General features: G+C 55.3%; 6 protein-coding genes across 6 annotated transcripts; 3 read left to right on the top strand and 3 right to left on the bottom strand.

The window, feature by feature from the left end:
- Positions 1-409: 409 nt before the first annotated feature.
- Positions 410-2441, bottom strand: GMORB2_0112 (ATP-dependent RNA helicase DDX55/SPB4; the record flags this gene model as incomplete). The annotated part of the gene is made up of 2 exons (XM_035462098.1): positions 410-2140; positions 2265-2441. The coding sequence occupies 2 exons, from the start codon at positions 2439-2441 to the stop codon at positions 410-412; spliced, it is 1908 nt and encodes a 635-aa protein (XP_035325028.1).
- A 1494-nt stretch (positions 2442-3935) lies between these two features.
- GMORB2_0111 (diacylglycerol kinase (CTP)) lies at positions 3936-5156 on the top strand (the record flags this gene model as incomplete). Its single annotated transcript, XM_035462097.1, has 1 exon — positions 3936-5156. One exon carries the CDS (start codon positions 3936-3938, stop codon positions 5154-5156), a length of 1221 nt encoding a protein of 406 aa, XP_035325027.1.
- Positions 5157-9537: 4381 nt separating this feature from the next.
- On the top strand, positions 9538-10372 carry GMORB2_0110 (biogenesis of lysosome-related organelles complex 1 subunit KXD1; the record flags this gene model as incomplete). Its single annotated transcript, XM_035462096.1, has 3 exons — positions 9538-9791; positions 10067-10219; positions 10294-10372. 3 exons carry the CDS (start codon positions 9538-9540, stop codon positions 10370-10372), a joined length of 486 nt encoding a protein of 161 aa, XP_035325026.1.
- A 1326-nt stretch (positions 10373-11698) lies between these two features.
- On the bottom strand, positions 11699-12298 carry GMORB2_0109 (uncharacterized protein; the record flags this gene model as incomplete). Its single annotated transcript, XM_035462095.1, has 1 exon — positions 11699-12298. The coding sequence occupies one exon, from the start codon at positions 12296-12298 to the stop codon at positions 11699-11701; it is 600 nt and encodes a 199-aa protein (XP_035325025.1).
- Positions 12299-13342: 1044 nt separating this feature from the next.
- Positions 13343-13981, top strand: GMORB2_0108 (uncharacterized protein; the record flags this gene model as incomplete). The annotated part of the gene is made up of 1 exon (XM_035462094.1): positions 13343-13981. One exon carries the CDS (start codon positions 13343-13345, stop codon positions 13979-13981), a length of 639 nt encoding a protein of 212 aa, XP_035325024.1.
- Positions 13982-14103: 122 nt separating this feature from the next.
- Positions 14104-15256, bottom strand: GMORB2_0107 (Cir N; the record flags this gene model as incomplete). The annotated part of the gene is made up of 2 exons (XM_035462093.1): positions 14104-15169; positions 15249-15256. 2 exons carry the CDS (start codon positions 15254-15256, stop codon positions 14104-14106), a joined length of 1074 nt encoding a protein of 357 aa, XP_035325023.1.
- Positions 15257-15571: the final 315 nt, after the last annotated feature.

Below are 15571 nucleotides of genomic sequence, written 5' to 3'. Positions count from 1 at the left end.
TTGGGCCTGCCCCGTCGCAGAGATACAACCGTTAGCCCGTCTGTATTGCGCAGTTGACGTTACAAAGCGTTGCGGTAGTGGTACACATTGTATGCGTGCAGTCATTCCTACATATCTACACGTATAAAGAGTATGCCTTTGCAGTCCATCTCAAAACTCTCCGGATTCCATATGATGCAATCGAAAGTAGTGCTCACATCGTTATAGAGCATACAACGTCGACAGTCAATATTATCATGATCCTTGCGGTTTAGAAGATATCGTTTCCTTTTTTTTTCCCTCTTCTTTTTTCCCCCATTATGTTTATTTCTCTCTCTCTGTTGCTGCTGTCCTCACTCGAGGGTATGTTATCCGTAAAAAAAGAAGAGAAGAGCAAAAAGTAGTGATATAGTACTCCATAGATGTCATGTTAGTCATCAAACCCGGTAAACTCCTCATCGGCAGCAGCAGCCTTGGTCTTGGCCTGGTTCTGCAAGCGAACCTGCTTGATCAGATCACCCAGCTCAGCCTGCTTCAGCTTCTCCTCGTCCGTCATCTTGGCTTGCCTCTCTGCGTCGCGACGCTTGTGGCGCTTCTCCCTCCTCTCGACCCTCTCCTCCTCCTTGCCGTGCTTCACGCTCCAGGCATCGTTGCTGCTCTTCTTGCGCTTGCGGCTCTCGGCCTCCCTCTCCTTCCTGGCCTGGTGTTCCGGGTTCTCTAGCGCCTCCCTCCTGGCCTGCTCGCGCGCCTTGTCCTTGTAGGCGTACGAGTCCCAGTCCACCTCCACGCCCAGGGACCGGTCGCCCTCCCACGTCTTGCTCTCCGGCATCCTGGGCAGGCGGAGCAGACCCCAGGCCCGGCCTAGGTCGGCCCAGTCCAGCTCCCCCGCGCGGAAGATGGACGTGGCCTGGTGGGCGACGTAGCTGCGCACCCAGCTGACGAAGGCCCGCTGGGCTTTGTCGTGGAGGGCGCGGTCGGTCCTGACCAAGCTGCGGATCTTTTCCGATACCTCGTCGGCCTCCTCCTGCGTCGTCGTCACCTTGGGCCTCTCGAGGGGTGCGATGGGCGTCTTGCGGATGTCAAGGAACCGCACGTAGTCCTCTTCCGGCCCCGGGTGGAGCATGACGACGGCGAGGCCCTTGCGTCCCGCACGGCCCGCGCGCCCGCTCCGGTGTATGAAGACCTTGGGATCCGAGGGCGCGTCCACCTGTACGACCAGGTCAACTTGCGGGATGTCGAGGCCGCGGGCCGCCAGATCCGTCGTCAGCAGCACGGAGGGCGACACGGACGAGACGAACTGGCCAAAGTTTTTCTCGCGTACCTTGGCTGGGTGTTTTCCGTGGAGCGGGATGAGCGAGAAGCCTGCGGGCAGGATGCCGGCCAGCACGTGTTGGAAGTAGTCAACCGCGGCGCACGTCGAAAGGAAGACGATGCTGCGCTGGGGCCGCTGGGGCAGGCGCTCGAGCAGGTTCGCCAGCGCGGGGAGCTTGTGACTGGCCTGCTTCACCATGTAGCACATCTGTAGGCTAGCGGGGGTCCTCCTGTCTTCGAGGATGACGCCGCCGCCGTCCTTCATCTTGACCTTGACCTCGATCTTGACGGGGTTGCGGAGGCCGACGCGGATGATCTCACCCACGGCCTCACTGACGCTGGCGCTGAAGAGCCCCGTGCGCCTCTGCTTCGGGATCTGACCCAGGATGCTCTGCAGGTCCGGCTTGAAGCCCAGGTCCAGCAGCCGGTCTGCCTCGTCGAGGACGAGCATCTCGAACGACGACTGAGGGCAGTGCACGTGCGGTGACGACAGAAGCTCAACCAGGCGCCCGGGGGACCCGATGAGCACGTTGGGGCTGTGCCGCAGGAAGAAGCTGAGGTCCTGCGCCACCGTCGTCGTGCTGCCTCCCACGACCAGCTGAGGCACGATGACCGGTGCCGTCGAGGCCTCGCGCTTCTCCTCACCCTTGAGCTGCGGTAGGATCTCGGCCGAGGGGGCGTGGAACTTGAGCAGCGACGTGAGCACCGAGTGGATCTGCATCGAGAGCTCGCGGGTCGGTGCGACGATGATGGCTCCTACGTGATGGCGCTTCGTGGGCTCTTCGAGGCGCAACAGCTTCTGCACCACAGGTAGTAGGTAGGCTAGCGTCTTGCCACTGCCAGTGACGGCCTGTTATTTTTTTTAAAAGAACAAATTTTTTTTGCGTTTGTCAGACAGACGTTTCTCTCTCTCTCAAGTTCGTTCTCGGGTATTTCATGGGTCGTTGCAGGAGGGGGGGGGGGAAGAGACATACCTCGACGACGACATCCTTGTTGCCCAGAAAGTGCGGGACAGACGCCGCCTGCACAGGTGTCATCTGCTTGAAACCCATGGTAGACACGGCCTCGAGGATCCATTCCGCCAGCGGGGGCTTGAGAGAATTCCACGCTCTGGCATTGCGCACACCAGCACCGGCTTTACCAGGTGCCATTGCGTTTGTTTGTGTTGTTAGCAATGCTTGCGCCCAGTCTAGGCTTCGTGATGGGCATAATGCGACCGAATGATGACTTTTTTTTTCCGTCTCTTATCTTATCGAGGACAGGAAGGAAACCTCCCCCCCCCCCCCAAAAAAAAAAAAAAAACCCCTGTTATCGATAATACAATCTCTTGAGGATAAACTGACTGACTAATATTCGCCAGCCAGACCCTGTGGCTTGTGATTGTGCAGTGGCATAGCCGCCGGAAATTTTCTCTCATACCGTCAAATGAGTGGAAGATGTGCTTTAACACTCATTTCCTTTGAAGTTCCACAAAACTCTCTCCACGGATTGGCTTGATAAGAAAGTAATAAGAATGGAAGCTAACGTTTTTTACGCTGCTTCCCTTGTGGGTAGTATTAGTGGTAGTATTAGTCCTCGCAAAGCTGTAATCCATGACGGTATACTGCCACGGACTAACGTGACCTCGGCATTGGGTACTTCTACTAGCGGTATCGTCTAATGCGCAGTCGCGTATTAACGTGGGTCTCGTTTGACGTTCAAGTCTGCCGCCGGAACTAGTAGATGGCCGAAAGCCCGGAAGAAGAAGAAGAGCAGAGGCGGTCTCGCGGAAGGGTCGGTATCTTGCGGGAAATGAATATGTTGTGACTATTTCCTTCGCATCGTTTTCCTCTCTATTCCATCTGTTAGAATGTCTAGAAAGAAAGCGAGACGGGGGGGGAAAAGGATGACGTCGATTTCTGCAGTACAATGACGAAAAGTCCTTTCCGTTAGGCTACTTGGCAGTCACATGCATTTGGTCAACAAACAACTAACTGGGGCGGCCAGTCGGCGCCACTCCCAAAACGGTCTGACGGCTCCTGACCGTCGCTTAGCATTAAAAAAAAAAAATTCTCGCTGCGCTTGCTTACTGTCGTTGCTGCTCGCCGCCTATCCCCTAATCCCGTATGCCTCGATGGTAATATTACCTACTACCAGCTCGTGACAGGTAGCGACCCAACCAGCACACGCCATCGCCCACACCAGCCTACAGGGCACCCGGCTCCATCATTCCTCCCCCAATATCATCGCCCTCTTTCCTCTCGCAGGAGCGCGCATGTGCGAGTTCCCGCTCACCGTTTCCTCCATCTCCTTCCATCGTCCGACATGCGGCGGGGGAGACTTCCTCTGTTGCATCATCGACAAGCATCAATCTGGATCCGATAAGAGCCACGGCTTCACACCACCCTCCCCCCCCACCTCGTAATCCGCCATCATCGTCGTCGCCGGCGCGGAATCGCCTGGATCGCCGTCGTGCATCGTCGTCCTCACCTTCCCCCCCTTCACCTCAGACGCAGCGCCCGTCGCGCCGCGACCTACGTCTCTGCTCCACATCCAAACAGCACAGCACATCTTGGCCTTGGGGTCGTCTCAGCTGTTGTCCCAGCAGCCGCCCGATCGTGGGTGCCATCTCGAGCCCCGCCCTCCTACCTTTCCCTCCGCTGGTCATGGCAGCAGCCACCCGTCGCCGTAAGGCGGGCATACCGGCCAGCCCTAGAGTCGTCTCGCCGTCGCCCGACCCCCCCGAGACGGACCGGGATACCATGTACGGTGGACCTGTGACGCGGTCGGCGGCTAAGAAGCGCAGACCTCGCCCTGGCGAAGATGACGGGATCGACGACGACGCCGACGCCGACGTCAACGGTTCCGCCACCCCGTCCCGACGATCTCGCACCCGAAGCCGGTCTCCCATCGACGCACTGCCGTCGCAGCGCATGACGACGCGCAGCAAGCAGGCCGCCGTCAAGCCGGCACCCATACAGGAAGAGGAGCCCAAGTCACCCACCACCGACTCCGACCACGACGGCAAGGTGACCACGATGAATGGCCACCTCGCGCCGCCGCAACCCACGGTGGCGGCGGGGTGGACCTGGCGCGACCTGAGCCGCAGCCCGAGCCCGCTGGGCCTGATTCCGATCCACCGGCACTGGCGGACGTTTGTGCACAAGCACGAGGTGCCCCGCAAGGCGCTCCACGTGTCGATCGGCTTCTTCGTCGTCTGGCTGTACGTCGGGGGGACGCAGACGAGCTCGGTGGCGCCCTACCTCATGTCGGCGCTGATCCCCATCACGGTGACGGACTGGCTTCGCCACCGGTACGCCTCGGTCAACAGGGTGTACGTGCGGGCTCTGGGGGCGCTGATGCGCGAGAGCGAGTACTCTGGCTGGAACGGCGTCATCTTCTACCTCCTGGGCGCCTGGCTCGTACTCTACTTCCTCCCCAAGGACCTGGGCGTCATGAGCGTCATGCTCCTCAGCTGGTGCGACACGGCCGCCAGCACGTTTGGCCGTCTCTGGGGCCGGTACACGCCGCGCCTGCGCAAGGGCAAGTCGCTCGCCGGGTCCCTGGCGGCCTTTGTGGTCGGCGTAGCCACGTCGTACTTCTTCTACGGATGGCTCGTCCCCAGCGTGGGCCCCATGCCCGGCGACGAGGCTTTCATGTTCAAGGGCGTGCTGTCCCTCCCCACCTCGGTGGCCAGCGCCCTCGGCTTCCACGAGCCTGGCCAGGCCTCCATCTCGGGCTCCTTGGCCCTGGGCGTCATGAGCCTGTGGTCCGGGCTCATGGCCTCGGTCAGCGAGCTCGCCGACCTGTTTGGTTGGGACGACAATCTGACCATTCCCGTTCTAAGCGGCGCGGGAATGTGGGGGTTCCTCAAAGTTCTTACTTGAGGAATCCAGTAGATGAAAAAAGAAAAAAGAAAAAAACGGAATAAGGCATTTTTAGGTGATGTAAATACGGGTTGGAGGTTACACATAAGGTGTGTTTATTGCTTGTACAACAGAAAGAGGCTTTTTTTTCCTTCCCTTCTCTGGTGGTCTGAAACGATTGCATGATGAGTGTATATGCCCGGGGACATGGTTCTCTCCCTCTCTTCACTACTCTCCTCTATAGTTCCAACCTTTCTTTTTCTTCTTCTCTGATAACATAAATCTTTTCTCTCTTCTTCCTCCTTCCCTATATATTTCTATATCTCTCCGAGGACTTGGAAGTAATGAAACCTGAATTTTCTTCTTCTTTCAGTGTGCTCACCGCCACCTTGTACGCTGGGCTGCATCACACGGTCCGTAGCTCGACAAGTTGAAGTCGTACGCAAACCGTCGACGAGGCGTACATCTCACGACAGGCAACCGAGAAGTCTGATAAGCAGACTGCGAACAGTCATGTCACGAGGACCCCGTCTGTATGTAGGACGGGAGATTTCCTTCATTATATTTATATATATACAATTTTTTTCTCTTCTCCATCTTCTGTATCGGTCTCTTGGATTTTTCTTCTTTTTTTTTTCTTGCCTCTCATACTCCATGTAGAGAAGAAAAAGGTGAAGTGTGTACATAGACATACGTAGGTTGCAACGCCGTTTGGTCCTATGAGATGATGCCCCATCATCAAACACGCAATGTACTTACACGTCAGGGACCTGGATTGCTGCATGGGAGGGGGGGAGGGGTGGAGGGGGGGGAGTTAAGAGCTTAACCATCAGGACATGACCAATTGGTTGGAGATGGAAGGGGCAAATCACGACACACTCGGGACGCATAGAAGAAAAGGGATAGGAAGAAAGGTTTAGAAAGAGAAGGTACAGAAGAAAAGGTATAGAAGAAGAAGAAGAAGAAGAAGTAGTGAAAGTTGTTACTAGGTGTGATCCCCACCTTTTTGTCGGTTGGTTGTGAGTTGGCATTGCTTGGTGGAGGAGGCGTGTACATTGGTCAGTGTTTGGAAAACGAGCACGGCAGATTTGATTTCTGATCCTGATTGAGAAGAGAGAGAGAGAGAAGGTGAAGAGTGCGAGTTCTCGGATATGTCTGTCTCGGTGCGACGATGTTCGGGTGTCTTGTGTGTCGAGCTGTACATGATGAGCTGTATATCGGGAGATGGAAGAGTATCCTGGCTCGTAGTAGAACGGCGCGTCCCCTTCAGGCAGTATGGAAGCAAGTATTCCTGAGAGGAGTTCAGGACGAACCGAGGATAGCTGCAGTGACAGAAACCCCATGCGTCCGTGTCTACGTTGGCAAAGCGTCCTGCACATCATGTGGCTGGCAGGTCGGTACTGTATCATTGGGGGTTTTTTTTTTGGGCGTGGGACAGGTTGAGAATGTGCATCCCATATATGTATATATGTGCACTTTGAGAATGTATTCATTCTTTTTTATTTCTCATCATTCTTTATCATTTTATTTTAAGGGGAGGAGGGGGGGCTTGGGGTTGAGTGCCTTGTACATGTATATGTCAGCTATCCGGGATGGGTAACTCCAAGGGTATGACTCTGACATGATAGCACTTCTCTGTCTGGCTCGTTATACAATACAAGCAGACACCCATTGGCACTCATCATACTCTAGACTGCTGAGACGCACGTCATGACATGTACTTGCCTGAGAAGCAATCCCACCCATCTCAACTTGTTCTCCCCCCCTCCTCCTCCTCCTACCCGGGCGACACGTCCCACCCACATACGCCCCTCTTTTGAGGAGCGAGATTGGAAATTCCGAGAATGTCCAGAGGTTAACATGTACTCGTACTCGGTGATACGATGTGAAGCGGCAGGGGTGACCTGTACACCGTTGTAGAGCTCCAGTCTGTGTACATGTATGCCCAGCCCGTCATATTGGCAGCAGCACACGTGTCATTTTTCTTTCGTCGTCGTTGCTGTGGTTGTGTTATCACTCTACCCCTGGTGTCGCAGCACGACAACGGGTCAGTAGACAGTAGTGAGGGTGAAGTTTCAAGATGAAGGAAACAGAGACCCTCTATACAATGTAAACATGATAGGGTAAACTGTCTTTCTGTGCTTCGTGTGTTTCAATGTGTGTCTTGGTCAGGGTCAGAGTCGGGGAAGAAGAGTTAAAAAAAAAAAAAAAAGTGGCGGAGAAGGATCAAGTGAGGCGGGGGAGGGGCAGGGCAAAAATGGGAGATTTGGGAGACTCCCCCACCCCACCCTCCCTTTTCAACTTTCCCAAGACAATTGAACGGATATCGACATCTCAGAGCCACCATCGGACCATCCACCGTTGATGTCTTCTCCTCCCCCCATTTTTGACCAATGGTGATTTGTAAAATATATACATCAATCAAGATCAAAATAAAGGTAGACCTTCTTCTCTTTCTTCTCTTTCTTCTTCTTCGTCACTTCGTATCAGAAGTCGTTTGTGCGTGGCCAATGGGTATTCTCTGTCCTCACCACGAATACGTGTGCTCTCTTATGATCAGCAGCAGCGTACTGATAATGATATTATCATTATTATTATCAGTAGTAGTAGTAGTAGTAGTAGTAGCAAGATCACCCATCACCAGATACTGCCCCGATTCTGATTCAACAGTCAACTTGCCGTCCACAACTGGCATGGACTGAAATGTACAATGTGTGGAATATGGACAAACACCCTCAACACTCAACAACACTCAGCATTACTCGCTCGGTGCTCAGACGATGCAGAAATCACTCCATACACACCCGAGCTTGACAACAAAGCACCGCATCTCATCCAAACCCACAACTCCCTCATACTCGATTGTAGTGTGCCTCGGCGTCCTGCAGCCCTGCCCGATGGTCCATTGGAAGCTTCGGATTCCATCCATGACCATGTATGGCCCCGACTCCTCCACCGTGTCTAGACTCTGACGACTCGCCTTGCCCGCTTTTTTTCCCCTTCCCTCTTTCTCCTCCTCACGACTCCGTCCCACTTACGGACTCCGTCCCCACGTCATCTACCTCCTCTCCCGACACACACCCCTCACCAAGACTATTTCGCCTCCTTGTCTACCTCAACACATACACGCACACGCACACGCACACACCCGGAGGGTATAATCCAACGCTGCTTTGATTCTTCAACATCTCGACTGATACCTACCAGTCTTAGCACTGCAGTTCTCTCTGTCTGGCGTGTCTCGATCTGCCCACACCCACACCTACATACAAGCTCTTAGACAAATCCTCATCTCCATATTTTCTCTCTGGTCTCTTTTTTTTTCGATCATGACCACCAACCCCTGCCTACCCCCACACCCCCCTTGTCCCACCACCACCAAGGGACCATGATCCACTGGCGGTACCGGGTATTAATCGTCGTTTTATTCAAAAAAAAAAAGTGTTTTTTTTTCCCATGTATTATTTCTCTACTAACGTAGTCCCATCTTAACTACGCACTTTCCCTACTAATGTAGTCCCATTCTAACCCATGTACTTCATCTGCTAATGTATCAATCCTTTCCTATGCCCCATTCTCTCTCTCCCTAGTGTTCTCTTTACCGATATTACCACTCATGTATCAAAGTGCCACCACCAACTGCACCCAGCACATCCCGTACTGGTGGTGCCCCAGTTGTGGCAAGCCTCTAGTAAGTGGCCCAGCCCGTAAACTCCAGACTCGTCCTCTCCTTTCTGTCCTTTCCTCTCGGCCGTTACGGGAGGGAGGAAAAAAAAAGTCTTCTCCACCGTCCACGAGGTAGCCCGTGATTCGTTCGCCGCTTCCATCGCGGGATCTCGTTCCTCAAGACACCCCCCCCATTCCTCCTCCTCTCGTACCGTGATACCCTTTTTTTTCCTTTTCCGTTGCCTAGTATCACTCTACCAATGCCAATCACGGATCCTTCTTAGTCTCTTTTTATGGATTTCCCGTTGGTTGACATGTAGGGACAATGGTACCGCGCAGAGCCACACGCACAATACGTCGTTAGCCGTCATCATCCGTTACTTGGGTCCCCCTCACCCCCCTATCATCGTCCCCTTCTTACCCTTTCCAGGAGAAGGAGAGAGAGAGATAGAGAGAGAGAGCGCGAGAGAGAGCGGGGTTCCGTTGCCCTCAATGTCAGCAGGATCCTTGGAGCTCCCCTAATGGTGGTTGCTCGAAAAAAGTATAAAAGGGGTCAAGTTGATCGGGTCTGATTCAATTCCTCCTTCTTCCTTCCATATCACTCTCCTCCTCCTCATCATCACACCGTTCCACAGCTTGTCCTTCTTATACAAACTCTCCCCACACACAGAAACATCCTGTCTCACCTTGAGCCACACGCCCACCCACACACCCACCCACCCACATCATCATCATCATGTCTTCCCACTACACAACCTCCTACTCCATGTCGGCTGCCATGCCGGCCAAGGACCCCCAGTACCCTGCCTACAGCCAATACTCCACCTCTCCCAACGAGTGTGATGAGACCATGAGCCAGACCTCGGGCGTTCCCTCGGGCTACTCAGCCACTACCCCGGGATACATGGGCTCGTCTGGCTCCTCTGCCGCCGACTACGACAGCTCCAACTCGGCTGCCGGCGTCGACTTCCAGGAGTACATGCATGATCGGTTCTCTACCTCTTTCAACCCCATCCCTCTGGATCGTAGTATGGCTGTCCAGGCTCAGACGTGAGTTTCCTCCTCCTCCTCCTCCTCCTCCTCCTCCTTCTTTCGACTCTCCCTCTCTGCCTCTCTGTCTCAGAGGTCGCAGAGAAAGAGGGGAGAAAGAGAGAGAAAAAAGATTCAGACCTTCATGTTTGGTCCCTTTTCTCTGCCGTGTGAAGTAGTATCTTTTCGATAGTGACGTCGATCCCGAGACTAACACGTGCACCCCCCCCCTTTAGATCTGGTAAGCTCAACGCCAAGAACCGCGAGCTTATGGAGCTCCAGGCCCAAGCTCAGGCCCGTCTCGCAAGGACCCGTGAGCGCTTCCAAGAGGGGATGCGTGACGCTCGCGAGGTGCGTGCTGATCTCGAGTGGACGCAGAAGAAGGTTTCGTAAGTTTCCCCATCATCTTCCCACCCCCTCTCGTCTCCCGCCACTTTCGAACAGATCAATTAACACCACACAGCTCTCTCCAGACAAAGGCTTCTAGCAAGCACCCAAAGGAGTACGCCAAGGCTCGCGCTCGCTACCCTTCTCCCGAGTAAAGCGGAGGGCGCGTGTTTTGTTTCTGGTAATTTTTCGAGGTCTCATCAGTATAAATAATTCCGGCGGGTTTTTTTTCTTTTCTTTTTTTTCCGGTAATAATTTCCTCCATGACTTTCACGACTTTCACGACAAAAACAAAACAAAACAAGCGGCTACAGGAAGAAAAAAAAGAGGGTGTAAGCGACGTTCGACCCTTTTTTTGAGAAGCAGAAAAAAACGGGGCACAAATCGCCAGGTGTTCGCCATCAAGGAAGGGTGTTGATGTGAAAATGAGGCTCTGCACTTTTCTATTATTGTTGTACATGGATGTCCCCCCCCCCCCCCTTGGCTTTACGCACACGCCTCCCCCATTACGGCACGAGCCGAAGAGCCGAAACTGGGGTAGAGAGAGAGAAAAACGTGGGCGTCGGGCAAACTTGCAGCCAGTCAGAACCAGATCTCTCGCTGCTTTTAGCCAACGCAGCAGCAGCGGTGGGGGGACCACCCAGTGCGGGTTTTCGCGAGCTGATTGGGTGTCCCTTGGGGTGTTTGGATATCCTGACGTACTCCCTGGTAAGCTGTGCGAGACGGACTCCGGTGGGGAGGGTTCCTGCCAGAGGTGCAGATGAGAGATGAGAGGAGAGGAGGGGGGAGGGGGGGAGGGGGGAGTGGCTGGGTATCTGGTCTGGAGGGGAGATGCGTGGTGTGGGACGAAAAGGACGGGCATGGATATTTCTTTTCTTTTCTTTTTCATTTTCCGATTCGGCGCTTTTCCTTGTTTGGTTCCTTTTGATATCTGTTTCCGGGGAGGGAAGACGGTTCATGATGCGCCGCACGCACACCCCCCCCTCTAGCTCTTCCATATATGTGTATACCCTGTCCGTAGGCGTAGTGACAATGCCATACTCTGTATACCCTTTCGGGAGGACGCCAACGAAAAGTGTGACCTCCCCTCTGTCGTAGCGTACACCCCTCATGATGTGAAAGGCTGAGCTTCGCCCACCCCCTGTTCCGGCTCCGGCGCCAAGATCACCCGGAGCCCGCACCTCTCGTAGCTGACGCACCCCATAGCAGCGTCGACGGCCATCCGTAGAGGCGGTATATGCCACACGCACTGTTCTCCGTCACATGATCTGAATGTGCGGTTGTGGGCGCGAGGCTGGGCAAGTGGGTGGCTTCGAATGTCGTTGGCGGTGGACGTCACGTGACACATCATCTGTGGTGGTATTGCCAGCTCATATCCGGGGACAGTGGGGAGGGAGAAATCGTCGACAGAGGATACAACTGTATGCCGCGGTGTGTGAAGCAGGTCCAGTTGACGTTGGGTGCTGTGCTCATGCCGCCGCCTAGCCATCTTGGTGCGTGAGCCATGTCCCCTTCGCCTCCAGACCGATGGCCTTTTCGAGCTTCTCCCACGGATTCCGGTTCGACAGGGTATCATAATACCCCTCGTACCACGGGGTTCCGGGCTGACCGGTGTCGTGGTGCGGCGGCGGCGGCGGCAGGGACGACGCGTGACGGTGCAGTTGGCCGTCTTGCTGAGCCGGGACGGAGACTGAGGCGTCGCCCACGAAGCCTGTTCCCGGGGCTGGACGCTGAGGTAGTCCATGTGGTAGCGGCGGCGGCTGCCGAGGAGATGCTGCTACCGGAGCAGGTGCGGCGGCCTCTCGCCCTTGGCTCGCTTCGTCGTCTTCGTCGTCTTCGTCGTCTAGGCCAATCTCGTCGGTGTTGGTGGAAGCCGTAGGAGCGCTCGACCGGGAGCCTAGGGGCGTAGAGTTCGACCCCGTGGATGCTGATACCGGTGCGGCAGCCACTGAAGCGTCAGCGCCGGCGTTGTACTTGCGCTTCTTCTGGGGGCGGTCCTGGGCGCCGAAAGAAGAGAAGCCCATCATTTGGGCCATGGCGGCGGCGGTGGCGTCGTCGCCGTCTGCACCTTCCAGATCCATGGTTTCACACTTTCTTATTTTCTTTTCCACCCTGACAAGAGCGGTCGGTCGGTAATGGAACCCCTGGCTGAGATGTGGGAAGAATTCTCTCTCTCCCCCTTTTTTTTTCTTCTCTGGATTCTAGAAGTCTTGTCAGGCACGAAAGTGTGCGCAGGGATCATGCACTTATGGCGGTGTGTATGCGCGCGCACGACGTGTTTCGTCGTTGGGCTGGTTCGGTGAGCGCGGATGAGGTTGGATTTTTCCAAGCAGGGTTGGGTGAGAATGTCACGGTGAAGAGGAACGAGCTTGGGCTGGGTCCAGTCGTCTCCACCCCCCCCCCCCCCCCCCCCCCCCCCCTCCTCCCTCCCCGTATTGGTGGCCCGGTGACGTCGTGGGGTTCTGCTTAACCTGTACAGAGCCTACAAAGTAGAGCCAGTTCCGAGGGCGCAATTATTGCTTCGTATATGTAATGACTATAGTATTATGCCTGTACTGGCAGTATTACGTAGTAATAGTCGTAGTAGTAGTAGCGACATTGGGGGCTTCCAGAGCAGGGAAGGGGGAGAAATGCCTAGACTTCATTACGGAAAAGGCTATCCGTATAGTCGATCAGGATCTCCTGTACGGAGTACGAGTACGAATATATTGAATTTCTATCTGGACGGTTTTTGCGAGATTACGCGACCCGCCAATTGTAGATCTGGCTGGGCTCTTGTCGGAGACTCATGGATCCGGCATGACCGACTACAAGGGTCCTTGTTTCATCATTAGCTCGAAAAGCATCAGCTCTCTCTCACCTAAGAACAATCATCGTATTTCCTCCTGTCCTTTTTCCCTTTCTGTTATTATTATTGTATTATTCCCCCCCCCCCCTCTAATATTATCAAAGATGGATCAAAGTTGCTCGCCTTAAACGTCAGAGCGACTATAGACAAAAAAGACACCAAAACCAAGACCACAGCTTCTACTTTTCGAAAGCGACAAAGACACACACACACACACACACACACATACACATACATACACATACACATATACACACACGCTGCACGTGCGTGCGAGATGGACCCCATAACGATCGACGTCCCCTCGAAATATTCCGGCACATCGAGTAGCACCGGAGTCTCATCGCCAGCTGTCGACTGGCTGTCGGGGACATGGACCGTCACGCACTCGACCCTGAGCATGTGGCGGTCCGCGCGCAACGTGCGCATCACCTACGCCAAGCTCCCCGCCAAGTCGTCGGGCGGACCCACGCGCCTCGACGACCTGGTCGAGTATGAGCCCCTCGGCAAGAAATCCGGCGTGGTCAAGACCGTCGAGGGCATCGACACGGGAGACGGGGAGGGCGGCTGGGACTGGCGCGGGAAGGGACTGCTCTTCTTTGTCGGGAGCCATTGGGAGGTGCTGGCCTGGGGTGAGGCCACGGTGGGCGTCGGCGGCGGCGGCCGCGGGCACGACACCACCGGTGCTGGTGATGGGGAGGTGACGGAACGGTGGGCGGTAACGTGGTTCGCCCCCACCGTCTTCACGAAGGAGGGGATCGACGTGTATTGCGACAGGAAGGAGGGCATCAGCGACAGGACGTACGGCGCCATCCTGGACGCGCTGAAGAAGGTGGGCATCAAGGAGCTGATCGACATGGTGGAAAAGGATTTGCGGCCGGTGGAAATCAGGCTGCCTTGGGCTGCTGGCAAGTGATTGTGATGGACGGCCCTCGTCTTTCCTCCTTTTCTTTTCCCTTGTCTGTTGATTTACGCTGTTGGGCATTGTTATTGGATATCTACTGTGTGTATATATATATATGTAATTGAGGAACATTATTATTCACGAAGAGGTGAACGGGATCTGCGACGGTGTCGACGCCTCTCTTCTTCTTCTTCTTCTCTTTCTTCATCGTCCCTGCGACTGCTTCTCCTCTGGCGATGATGATGGCGCCTCTCTTCTTCTTCTCCCTCCCCCGCTTCTTCGCGGTCTCTGTGGCTACTTCTCCTGCGGAGACGATGGCGGTCACTACCCTCTCGGTCTCGGGACCTGTATCGTCTGCTTGAGGTACCTCTGGGTGACCCGTCTCTCCCATCGTGCCTCCTGCTGCGACGTTGCTCCCGACGCAGCTGTCTTAGCTCTTCCTCTCTCTCAGCCTGGAACTTCCTGCGCTCCCTCTTCAGCTCCCGCACCTGCGTGGCGCCCTTCTTCATCATGGCCAACGGGTCGCTCGACGCGATGCGCCGACTGTCGCGCTCCCGTCGCTTGGGATCGTCGTTGCCCCACACGTCCTTCATCGGCTGCGGCTGCGCTGCTGCTGAGGTCTCATCGGACTGAGAATACCACGGGTTCTTGCCGAGACTGTCCCTCCCCGCCGCGTTGGCAAGCCGCATCGTATACTGGTCTGTCAACTTTTGCCTCTCCTTCTCGGCTTCTGCCTCGGCCTCCTCGTTCTTCTCCACGCGGGCCCTGGCCTTGTCGTCGCCCAGGAGATCGATATGTCCCGATCGGTCGGTTATGGGTGCCGAGCTCGTTGGCTTCCTCCGCCGCACATCACCGTTATCGTCGGGGTGCTGCGACGCCGACTCGAGTCTGCTCTCGCGGGCCAGGCGCAGCTCGTATTCGGTGTCGTCTTCGCCGGCCCTCTTGCGCTTCCTGCGGCCGCCGGGGGCTGATCGCGCGCGAGGATATCGTGCCGAACCTTCTGCATCTTCCTTCTCGGGCTCGGCCGGTAGCGGAGGAGGCGTTTCGCCACGCAGAATGGCTAATCGACGCTCAGCGTCCACCTCTTGCATGCGCTGCTCCTCGGCCTCCTCGGCCGCCTTGGCCGCTGCCTCGTCGCGGCGCACGCGCTCAATGTTGTCGGCATTGTATACGTTCCACGACTTTTTTCCAAGTAGATGACTAATCCTCTGTTATCAGTATGCTGTCCTGCGTTTCTTCTCTGGGGGTGGTGAGCTGGTATGGTTTTTGCTGGGCATACAGAGGCATAGCGTCGGCTAAGGGGGACAGCTACAGGTACAGGTAGAGTCTTCTAGTTGTTTCTCAGCCAACAGGCAGACGGGGGAAGGAAATGGTTGTACAGATTACAGCGGAATTAGAAAGTGTAGCAGCTGCACGTCATTTCCTTGTGACACTGCGAATTAGGAGATGTTCGTCATGCGTTCGAAGAGAAGCTCTTTGCGTGTCAGAACCTGGCCTTGAGACAGCTCTTCAAAGCTGGACCGTGGGCATGATTGGTGGGGGTGGCGACTTCTTTGGTCCCATGATGCTGGCGCTAAACTTCTTTTGATCCCTCGACACTGG

Source organism: Geosmithia morbida (assembly GCF_012550715.1).
Source record: "Geosmithia morbida isolate 1262 chromosome Unknown scaffold_0, whole genome shotgun sequence".
Classification (NCBI taxonomy): domain Eukaryota; kingdom Fungi; phylum Ascomycota; class Sordariomycetes; order Hypocreales; family Bionectriaceae; genus Geosmithia; species Geosmithia morbida.
The sequence above is the reverse complement of the archived record's forward strand: the minus strand, read 5'-3'. Positions and strand labels throughout refer to the sequence as shown.